Here is a 12,085-nt window from a genome sequence, read left to right as displayed (position 1 = left end):
CCTTGCTCATGGCAAAAAGATCAGAGGTTTATATTATGCCACATTACTGGATCAGTTTTGTGAAATAAATCACACCATTCCACAAAGAAAAAGATTCTCTTTCACTAGGACAGTGTGTTTGCTTACACATATGTCACTGACATCATAAAAGTTGTGGAGCTATGCAGTAAACTGCTACCTTACTCACCCTGTTCTCTACATTTGGCTCCAAGCATCTAGTTTGTCTTCACAAACCTGAAAAATTGTCTCTGTGAGAAGAAATTCATGTCATATGAAGACGTCATGGCAAGAACAAATTTGTATTTCGCAGACCTCGTAAAATTGCATTTTTTGGAAGAGTTAAAAAACTGGGGGAAAATTGAGTAAGGTGCATAAAGCTTAGAGGAGACTACGTTGAAGAACGAAGTTAATTTTTCGGAAAACAATGTTATTTTGTTTAAAGATTCATGGACTTATCAATACACCCTCATATCTAACACCTTAATAGCTGTGTAGAATTGTATAATAATTTCAGAAAATAGATTATTTGTATAATGTACAATAAAAAAGTTTCTGTTTAAAGGCCACATAGCCCAGAATTGGTTTGCCAGTCAGGCAAAATCACCACAAGCATTGAGGAAATCATTCTACTGACACACCAGGTTGAAGATATCCATTTGGTAAAACACTGTATCCTGCTGCATGAATAAGTCAGTAACTGCCTGCTCACATCCTTGTCCAGCAGAAATTGTCAACCCTTCAAGGCTTTTTTAAGAGACTGAAGGAATGATAACAACATGGGAAGAGATCAGGGCTATAGGATAGGTGTTTGAGTGTTGCCAAGTTGAGTTGGTGTAAGGTATGAGGCTGGATGCCCAGATCGACAGGCATCTTGAGTAGAATTGTGAGCAGCATAGAACTTGGTGCACCATTCCACATTGGTTGTTTTCAACAGACATGCTGCCTCGTACACATTTTTTATTCTCTGATGCACCTGTACCAGTGGTTGTCATTTTTCACATTTCTGCATTTATGGCATGCAGGTGAAAAATGTATGAATGCCTCACTAATCCCTTGTCTCCACCTTGGTGCTTGTTTACACACATCGGAGTCACGCTAAGTTGCATATACATTGCAGCAATTCCTTCACATGGAAACTTTTTGATCACCCCTTATTTATAGCCTTCCCTCTGACCAAATCTTGTTCAGTATATTGATAAAGCAACACAGTCCAGGCTGTTGCTGTTCTGTCATTAAATTTCTTACAATAAAAAAGAAAATAAATAAGTAATGCGTAGCTCCTACACTAGTTGAAGCTTTTCAGTTTGAGATTGCCTTGACAGTTTTCAGGTGACACAATAAAACAGTATCTCATTTGGCCTCATGAGGCTGGGTGGCCTTGTTTCAGACCTTCTCCTTTCAGAAAAACTGGATGTTTGTCACCAGGAACTGAACTCGAGAACACCATATCAGTAATGGGTGGTAACAATTACAGCAGAGAGGTGCTCATATTTCTTTCAGTTATTGTTTAGACATAGTTTTAGAAAGTACTATTAATACAATCATTTATGTATGTGTTTCTGTATCAGGATTATATGACTGATACTAATAACTGATATTTTTAAGTTATTTTACTTTCAGTGTTTTACTTTTAAACATTTTTCCAGGTCGGAGATGGCACAAATGAGATTTCTACTTATCGTGGTCTTTGCACTGGCTTGCTCAGCATCACATGATCCACATATTCTGCGATGTTTGGGTTTGTATTTTCTAACTTTTAATTTGAAAAACATCATTTTTGTTGTGACCAGACAAAACTGCAATTGTCCGGCCACAACTGCGGGTCCTTTGATTGCCTAATGAGGGGGCACATTAAACTAGAACACATGAACTATTACTTCACTTTATTACATAAACTAATAAAAGATTTACTTAACTGTGACACAGGTCTTTGCCACATGATTGCTTAATAAGTTACTATTGTTATTGACTATTAAATCGTCAGGTGATGCACAGATTAACAACTGTTCTGTTGCAGTGCAATGTTCCACATTTAAGTGAACAAGTCCATGAGAAACTTTAACTATCATGTTGGTCTTATACCATGGTGTTGACTGCTGTAGGTGATGTCTCATACACCCCCCCCCCCCCCCTCCCAACCTCTCCCCAAACCTCCACACCATTGTAATGTAGGGCAGGCGTGGATGACAATGTTGGGTGAAGGACTGAATGCGAATGCCTCCCTGCCCGCATCCCAGTATCCACCATGAGGGTGTTTGGGAACATCAGCTAAAAAATCACAGTGTGCATGCCTGCATCAAGAGATGCAGACACTGTGGTCGGCTGGGCAGTGATGGTACCCTATGGAGCAGCGTGATGGCCTTCCGGGGGTGGCTGACCCACAGACATTAGTACAAGCAGCTGGATGCCAGTGCTAGTGACATTAGTGGTGGCAAGATGTCGATCTCCATGAGCGCCACAGGGGAAGGTGCCTGCTGTGACTGGCAGAGAAATGGCTGCAACTGCAGAGAAGGACCCCAGAAATGTGCTGGGTCTGTGGACAAACAGTCTGCAGCAGAATCACTGGCACACTCTTGTGTGGCACAGCGGGTTTTTGTGGAGCTGCAGCAATCTATGAGGAGTATCTGATCATTATGGTAATGACCTTACAATCCCAACTCTGTTTATTGCCAAAGACTTTGTAAAAGTATTCAACCTGCAGCTTAAACTTTGTCCAACATCGTGGAATGAATGGTTGCCACAGCAGCTGCAGAAGATTGTTGTAATAATTCAGCCTGTGACTTCCTGTCACTTGGCAGGTAGGGGTTGGAGGGAAAAAAAATTTTCAGTGCTCGCTCCTGTGTTTGGGAGGAACAGAGTTTCTACACATGAGTTTTGAATGTTCTCATGAACCATTTGGTCTCATTGTTTTAATGTGGGTGAACAGATGCAGTGATCTCAGGGTGTGTGGCATTGTAAGCTCAAAGCAGTTGGAAATTGGCTGACATGAACTTTGGACCATTTCTGAGACACTGAGCTCTAGAAGACCTTCAAGACAGAAAATAGAAACAAAGCTGATACTGTACTCACAGTAGTAGTGGATGTTATGGGGATGACAAAAGGAAACTTACTGTAAGCATCTGCCACCAACAAACGTGTTCCAGAATGGGCCCGCGCAATCAATATGAATGTATTGCAATGGTTTGGTTGGATGTGGCCACTCAAAAAAGTGTTGGGGCGAAGCTGATTGATTCTCCCCACAAACTTTACAATGAGCAGTCATTTGCTCAATTTGAGCATCCATTCCCTGCCAAGTACAATGGCAGCAGGTGAGTTGCTTTGTGCAAACTACATCCTTATGACCTTGGTGCACTAAACACCTAACTTCCCACTGTAGGGATTGAAGAATCACGAGGAATCACAAACCGTGCATTGATGTTCTCTGTATGCAATGCCCCTGATCATGCAGAAAGCACATGGCTATGCATAGCTACCCATGGCACATATTTTGTAAAACAACCTGAATAGCTGCGTCAGAAGCAGTTGCTGCACTGACGCACTGAAAGTTGAGGGGAAATTCCTGAAGACATTCAATATTCTGAGAACTAATTTGAAAACATGACTATTCGTATAAATCAAATGATGGGTCAGTACGGACCAGTAACCAAGACAACACATCAATGTTCGCATGTTGGGCAGTGGGCCAGAACACCAACTCGTACTGATAATTAGACGATATCTGAGCCCAATACTACAATTTTTGTGCTGTCTAAGATTGGACTGGCTTAAGAAAGATTGAACATGGCTGTCAAAGGCCAATGATCTTCAGCAAATAAACTGTTAACCATACAAATACTGGTGGTATTTTGCAACACCATGTATAATTATGAGTGTCTCTTTTTCAAGCTGACTGTAGCTGCACTGCTCTGTGGTAAGAGTTTTCAAGGTGAAAGCAATAGGTCTGTCAGAAGAATCAATCTTGTGGGAGAGCACCGCTTTTATCCCATAAGAAGATGCATCCTCAGCTAACATGTGAGGCACAGCTGGGTCAAAGTGAATCAAACATCTACGACTTAATAATGACTCTTTGAATTGCTGAAATACATTCTGGAATTCTTTGAACCATGCAAAAGGAACATTTTTCTGGTGCAGCTGGTTAAGTGGAATAGTAATTTGTACAGTGTTAGGAATAAATTTTGCCAACGGCCTTGCCGCAGTGGTAACACCGGTTCCCGTCAGATCACCGAAGTTAAGCACTGTCTGGCTGGGCTAGCACTTGGATGGATGACTATCCAGTCTGCCGAGCGCTGTAGGCAAGCGGGGTGCACTCAGCCCTTGGGAGGCAAACTGAGGAGCTACTTGATTAAGAAGTAGCGGCTCCGGTCTCAGAAACTGACATAAGGCCGGGAGAGTGGTGTGCTGACCACATGCCCCTCCATATCCGCATCCAATGACGCCTGTAGGCTGAGGATGACACGGCGGGTGGTCGGTACCATTGGGCCTTCATGGCCTGTTCGGGAGGAGTTTATTTAAGTTGAGGAATAAATTTTATGTAATAGGTGAGCTTCCCCATGACTGGAGCTCCTTAATGTTAGAGGGCACCAGCAGATCTCTAGTTGCAGACAAGTGTGATATGATTTGATGTATACTCTGTGCATTTATTAAGTGGCCTATATAGCTCGGTTCTTTCTGGAAGAAGGAGCACTTGTCTTTATTGCACTTTAAGGCAGCTGCAGAAGGAGCTTGAAACAAGCAGTCTAAATTTACTAAATGTTCAGCATGTGTAAGACCTGCGATGACAATGTATCGAGATAGTTAGTTCAAGAAGGGACTTTCACTGTTAACTATTCCAGGAACCATCTTAAAAATTGCAGGTGCTGAAGCACTTCCAAATGGTTGGCTTTGAAACTGGAACAAACTTCAGTGTAGTGATTATCACAAAGTATTGCTTGAACTGTTCATCCAGTTGTATCTGTAGATATGCCTCTCGTAAATCTATCTTTGAGAAGTATCTGACCTGTCACAGTCTGTCCATCAATCCCTCTGGATGTGGAATAGGAAAAAAAATCCTCTACTGTTTGTGGATTTACTGTTACCTCAAAGTCTGCACACAAATGTAAACCAACTGAAGGCTTCTTCAGAATGACAAAGGGTGATGCCCATTGGCATAAAGAAACAGGTTTGATATCCCTTTGTCTTGCCATCTATGTAGTTCCTGAGCAACTTGCTCACGTATTGCATGGAGGACAGGTTGTGTGTGAAAAAATTGTGGCTGTGCACTGTCTTTCACAGTGATGTAATGCCACAGCTTAATGTAGTGTCCAGATAACTGACTGTGTTTGGAATGTTTTGATTTTAAAGTCACCGAAAACATGTAGGGAGCCGTTTGGTTTTTGTAACACCATTGCTGTTGTTCATTGACTGGGTGTGATGGGTGTGAGGCTCTCATGTTGCAGCAGATGATGTAATTGGTTCTTGAGAGCATCTTGCAATGTTGTTGCCACCAGCCTAGCTCTAAAGTGGTGAGGTACTGCAGAAGTTGAATATGGGCTACATAATTATTTTCACGCCCTATGCTTGGTGAAAATAGGTCTGAAAATTTGGTGCATAGTGAATCCAGATCATTAAATGGTACAACTACTGATACAATATTGATGTCATCTGCTATTTAAAAACCAATAGCTGAAAAATTGTCCATTACAAATATGTTTTGTGCCTGACATGACAACAAAGCTACAAAAGTAATCAGATGACTGTATAAAAGTGTACGGTGCTTTCTGCAGAGTTGTAACTTTTGGTATGATGGCTGAAGGTGTAAAGAACCAGTGTGAGCATAGGTGTCCTCATTTATAACAGAAACTCGTGAATTTTTACCAACAAGAAATTTTATAAATTGGTTGTACATCATTATAGAGAGAGAGAGGGAGAGAGAGAGAGAGAGAGAGAGAGAGAGAGAGAGAGAGAGAGAGAGAGAGAGAGAGAGCGCTTTTACTTTTTGATAGGATTTAACTACGGCTGTAACATGTTCATGCTGCTGCAGCATAGTTAGTGTAATGTGGTGCCACTTTTGAAAACTTTCACCACATATCCTTATTCACAGCATTGCACACAGTGCATTTCCCTGGGCACCAAATGCCTTTGTGTTTAGCAAAACAATCGAGGCATCCTGGATACTGCTTCCTGCTGTTGTTACAGTGTTTTTGGGTGGCAAAGGGACTATGCAAAAACTGTGAGTCAAATACATGCCACTGCTGATTTTTGTTTGGGCTTTGTCCATAAATATACATCAGGGTTTGAATCCAAGTAGGGTGATGAAGATGCACTTAATGAGATTTGAGTATGCTTGATATGGTGTGAATGGAAACGCCACTGTATGGAATTTACCTCAGTTTCACAAGAAAGTTGCTGTCTACAATTGATATTTTAGGCAGTTTTACAGAAGATAGTGCTTTCCTCGAAATGGTTATGTACTGCATCTGACATTTCAAAAGTTTTTTCTATTGTCAAAACTTCTTCAAGAGAAGGATTTGTTAATTTCAGTGCCTGTGCACAAACTTCTTCATTGGATGCATACGTAATTATTACATCAAGCACAAGGATTTATTACAGTTTTAACTTTCCACACAAAAATCAAAATTTATCGGTCAGCCCGTTGAGATCAACTGCGCATGTAGCACACAATTGATGTGACTTCTTCCACCAATGAAAAATTGTGAGCCTAGCTGCTACAACATGTGTTTGCTGCTCATAATATTTAGAGAGCAAATTGTGGATTTCAGATGAATCTAAGCACTCTGGCTTATTAAGAGGATACAATTTTTGTTGAAGAGACAGTATTTGAGCATTACTAGGTAGCAGGAAATCTCTGCTTAGCAGCATTTGTGATGTTCCTTCCTAGAAGTGGAAATGTAGCTGTCTGTACTATGAGTCCCAGCCTTCATCTTTTGTATGAAATAGTGTGATGGTGGTGGTAGTTGGTGTTCTGGCTTGATGAGCTGCTGTATTAGAAGCTGCTTCTGTTCCATAATTTGTGCTTGCTGTCTCTGTTGTTATTCCAGGATTGGAGTTTTTAGATGCTATTATATGCCTGCTGTTGCATTCAAATTTGCAGCTGTTGCTGCCAAAGTTTCATGAATTATGAATCCTTGATCATGGAACTTAGTCTGTTGTTCTCACACACATATTTAAGTCCTTGTAAACAATATTACACTTGCTGCAGTGCAACACCTCTTTCTTACATGGAACATATGGATACACTGTAATCACACCATAGTTCACAATTCCAGTCCACACTGGGTAGTCACAAATTGTAGAACACAGAAAGAATAATGCAGATAGTCCAAGGGTAGAGCCACTCGCTCAATAATATGTAGACCAGCAATCCAAAAAGAAGTCTAATTGAAATCTAGTAAACTGATACATCCTGAAAATACAGTGTAAGTGAGGTGGAGACTTTAGCACAGCATGATTCGAAATGTCTTCCAGCAGCACAGCAGCTAGGTGTTATCACCTGCTTGATGTCAGCAGCCAAACCCATGTGGTGACCCACTGGTGCTTCTTACTACCCATGAGAGAAATCACTGATAATTGCAGTGTATAAACCTTGCTGTTGGATACCAGAGATATGGCAGTGGTCTTTATGATTAAAATTCAAAGACAAATTATAACTACTTTGATGAAGAAATAATGAAAGGTAACAGGAAGTCCTTATATTATGGTATAAAGAGCTGCCAACCACTTTAAAAACATATGAGGGGAGTAGTTTCAAAACAAGAATAATACATTTCTGTGAAAAAAAAAAATGTTTTAATCTTACAAAGATTCTCAGTACAAGTCTAGTAGTTCATTATTATAACATAGAGTACACTGGTATTATGAACTGAAACATGTAAGGCAGAGTAGCCTCTGAACTGTAACACACTAGTTATGAAAACTAAATATATATTGAATGAGCTGTTCAATGACAGACTTCACTTTAAGTCTAATCATTTAAATGTTGTTGTTTAAAAGTAAGTTACCATGTTGACTGTTGTGATGGCTACAGTGCAGGATGGATGGCTGTGGGGAATTGAGGCAGGATTGCAGGCTGGTGGTGGCCTAGTGACAGTCAGCTATTGAAAACCATGCTTTATTTAACAAAACCCAGCCAGCAGCCTGCAACATGTTCACCCCTCTTTGCTGATGATAGTGGTTAGTTTGTGGCACATGAGATGGTTACCCGAGCTACACCCCAAGCACCCTGTGTCAGCAGCACTTGAAGACATTCATGATTCTTGCAGCGGTAGCCAGCTTTGTAGGGGATGACCACACTTCTGCAACCAATGGTTTGTGGTCTGGTGGTGCCCATACCATGATGGCAGAAAGTAGCTGCCATGCCTGGGATACCTGGGATACGAACCACAACCCATTACCCGCTGGACAGCAATCCTGTTCGCTGATGGAATGGGCATGGGATGGCCCTACTGTGCCATGGCACTGAGTCTGGACGGTGGTCTTGGTTCTGGAGGCAGATACTGTGATGAAGACCCAACCTCCTGAGTGCTCCTGACAGCTCCATGTCATTGCCTTGTCTGGTGTAGCCCTCATGTCCTGGTAGAACTGCTAGGCTGCAAATGACTCTGATATCAAAATGGCAACTATTTATACAAGATAGCAGGACACCTTTTATGCCAATGCAACATTTAGTCATGTTTTCAATAACACTACTGAAACCTGCCAGTAGAGAAATCCCTTTGCTTGCCTGCAAGAACCATGCCTTACCACTGTGCTAGCAAGTTTCACCAAGCCAAGCTAGGCCCACAATCCACGGCTCTGTCACACTCCAATTAAAATTACAGTGTGATTGACAGATAGCAGTGTTGGGGGCAGAGTTACTGGTTCACAAACAATATGCCACACGCTCATGAGAGCAATAGCTGCACATGCACCAAAAAAGAAACTTAGTCATCTGCTTACCAACCGTTGCCACCGTCCTTGTAGGTAGTGGTGAGGGGGCGAATGGCTGCTGCTGCTGCTATAGTGATGAGATGCTTTAAGGTGTCATACTCATATTTTATAGGCAAACAGCAGCAATAAGATGAGCATTCAGTCACAAACACATATTGCAAAGTAATAAATTATCCAAATATGGAGAGAAAATTGTAAGAGGTGGAAACAACTGAACTTTCGGCAACACTCTATACTACTGATGGAAGCACACCAGTTATATCTGACTCACTTTCACCATCATCTGTATAGTCACTACAATTAATTGTTTTTAGTATTTAATGATATAATTTTAAATATGTCTGCTTGTGTCTGTATGTGTGGATTGATATGTGTGTGTGTGCGAGTGTATACCTGTCCTTTTTTCCCCCTAAGGTAAGTCTTTCCGCTCCCGGGATTGGAATGACTCCTTACCCTCTCCCTTAAAACCCACATCCTTCCATCTTTCCCTCTCCTTCCCTCTTTCCTGATGAGGCAACCGTTGGTTGCGAAAGCTAGAATTTTGTGTGTATGTTTGTGTGGTTATCGACCTGCCAGTGCTTTCGTTCGGTAAGTCACCTCATCTTTGTTTTTATATATAATTTTTTCCCACGTGGAATGTTTCCCTCTATTACATTGACTATACATCTATATATGTACGTAACTTATTCTTCATCTTTTCAGGCACTCATCGCTGCTCAGTCTTTGTTCCACGCCACATCTATCTCGATCCAAAAACGTAACACTATTCTAGCGCTCAAGGCATCTCAGTCTAGCATTTACAAAAATGTCCAGCATGATCACTTCTTCATCCTAATGCTACTCTTCTGCTCAGTGTTGCTCAGTTTCTGTTTCCTTAGCTTACTGCATAATTTTTACAGATTATTTAGTTGTCTATGACGCAAAACACTCATCTCCTTAAAACAAACACCTCGTCATCATAACTATTCTGCACTTCATACTATTACCTCACTTTCTAGCTTCATTTCATTTATACTTAGGCCTCATTTAACCTTCTTAACCTAAACCACTCCATCATTATTCATACATCACTATCTCAGATTGTTGTTTCAAAGATTCTGGGTTAGCCAGAATTAGACCTAGTTTGTACTTCATCTCAGTTTCAGACATTTTCCTATATTTCAGACCTTTATCCTCCCTTAACTAACAGGGGTACTTTACTTTTCTAATGCTACGTTCCCAGCATTCTATATCCACATTTTTTTCACTTGGCATATTCTCTTGCCATGTCATTAACTTCATGGTAATATCTCACCTTTCTATGTCACACTAGAAAAAGAAAGAAAAAAGTATATTAAAGAAGAGAGGAAGTGAATAGAACAAGGAAATGAAGGATTGTTCTATACAGCTTAGGTGTGCACAGTTCCCCAAGCATGAAGCTTCCTAAACAGAGAAACCCCTCTGCTTTTTTTAACAAGACCCTTCTGCATATATCTTTTCTGGTCCATGACTTTCCTTAATCCAAAACCTGTTTGAGATATTGGTAGGAACAAGTGATGAGCTTAGGTATGTGGTGAACTCTTCACCAAGTGACATAATAGTAGAAACTTTTTGATTTCTTACGACACTTTCTTCAATTTCTCCAATACTAACTCACTTGGCTGAAAAGCAGTTTGCTTGAAGTTGTTAGCATACCATCTTTGCCTCTCCTTGGGCCTTTAAGACAGTCCTTCTTTGACAGACTTCTTGATCATGTCCCGTGTGAGACTCCGGCTCACAGTAAATTCCACATCTTCACCAATAACATTTATGGGTTTCTGCCAAACGTCAGTTTGCATAGTGTGAAACCCATATCTATGTGCCATAGATTGTTGATTACAACCGCAAATGATACAATAAAACTCATGCAGGTGATCTTATATCTGTGGCAGAAAGTACAGCACATCTTGGCACAGGCAGCAGCCTGAATAGATCCACAGTGATTAATTGCCTTTGTGTTTTCGCTTGAATGCTTTGATGAAAGCCCTGAATTGGTATAGAAATGGCTCAGACTTTTTGACACTGATTACATGTAGTGATTCACTTCTGCACCTATATCCACATGATCTCAAAAATCACTCTCTCTTGTAATTTACCTGTATGTTTGATGGCACAATTAGGTCAGTCAGGCCATCTACATGTTGAGTTGGAAAGTGCGATCTCCGGTCTTACTGATTTTTCTTTTTTCTGAGTCCAAAATATGTTTTACATATTTTAGTTGGTCGTCCATATTCTATTCCCTGCGGATTTCACAACAGATTCACTGAATTGTGGCTTCATTATGGGTTCCTTTCATAAACAAGACTTCTAGCCCCTCCAAACTTTTCCCCTGCTCCGCCTTCTCCTCATCTGCAGCTAAGGCAGGGTAATGCATCCGCCATGATATTATTGCTGCCTCTGATATACCTGATTTCCATGTCATCAAATTGCTGCAGGTACTTGCCCCACCTTGTTAATCGTAGGTGTCCAAGGCAGCACCTTTTCATAAAACTAAGCACCTTATTACCTGTCAGAACTATGGTATAGTTTCCCAGTAGGGAACTTTCAAGCTTCTGAAAACCACACTCTATAACCAGCACTACCTTTTTGGCCACACAGTAATTGTGCTCTGCCGCTGTCAACATGCTACTTCCAAATACCTCTTCAACTTTTCTGTGGTTGTCTGCATAATAGTTTGCAGCTGAAATCCACATTCCCCACCTCATTGAGACTGGTTCAGGTGGCAGAGGACAGTCGGGGTGAGCAGTCTTGAAAGCCTTGATGAAAACCTTCTTTGTTGAAGATATAAGTCTGTTGACCTCTGGCAATGTGGCTCTGACCTCTTCAGCGACTCGATGGCTACCATGAGCCAGACACGTGAGGTGAATAATTTTAGTGTAAAACACCTGGAGACACTCTGCGGCCTTCAGCATATATGCGGCACTATCCATAACAATGACCAAAACCTTGTTCTCCCCACGTTTCTGATCTTCACTTCTCCATAGCACACCTGAAAGAAAATCAAAAGATTTTATTATTGGCTCAGGACATGCTGTGAAAAACTAATTATTGGCTTGGTATAGCATGTGAAAAACTGCACTCTTATATTACCTATAATTTATTGTAAACTATTCAATATTGGTGAAACTTACACAATACTTCC

The 12,085-nt window shown here is 41.0% G+C and overlaps 1 protein-coding gene across 3 annotated transcripts in view; it reads left to right on the top strand.

Moving 5' to 3' along the window:
• LOC124723111 (protein seele) overlaps positions 1-12,085 on the top strand; it is a 93,853-nt gene that overhangs the window by 51,679 nt on the left and 30,089 nt on the right. For all 3 annotated transcript variants that reach the window (XM_047248293.1, XM_047248292.1, XM_047248294.1), the window contains exon 2: positions 1,647-1,738. In XM_047248293.1, coding sequence (XP_047104249.1) covers positions 1,654-1,738 — 85 coding nt within the window. In that variant the 5' untranslated portion in view covers positions 1,647-1,653. The remainder of the gene's footprint in view (positions 1-1,646; positions 1,739-12,085) is intronic.

This window comes from Schistocerca piceifrons, chromosome X (genome assembly GCF_021461385.2).
Source record: "Schistocerca piceifrons isolate TAMUIC-IGC-003096 chromosome X, iqSchPice1.1, whole genome shotgun sequence".
Classification (NCBI taxonomy): Eukaryota; Metazoa; Arthropoda; class Insecta; order Orthoptera; family Acrididae; genus Schistocerca; species Schistocerca piceifrons.
Note: the sequence above shows the minus strand (reverse complement) of the source record. Positions and strands in the feature narration are given on the sequence as shown.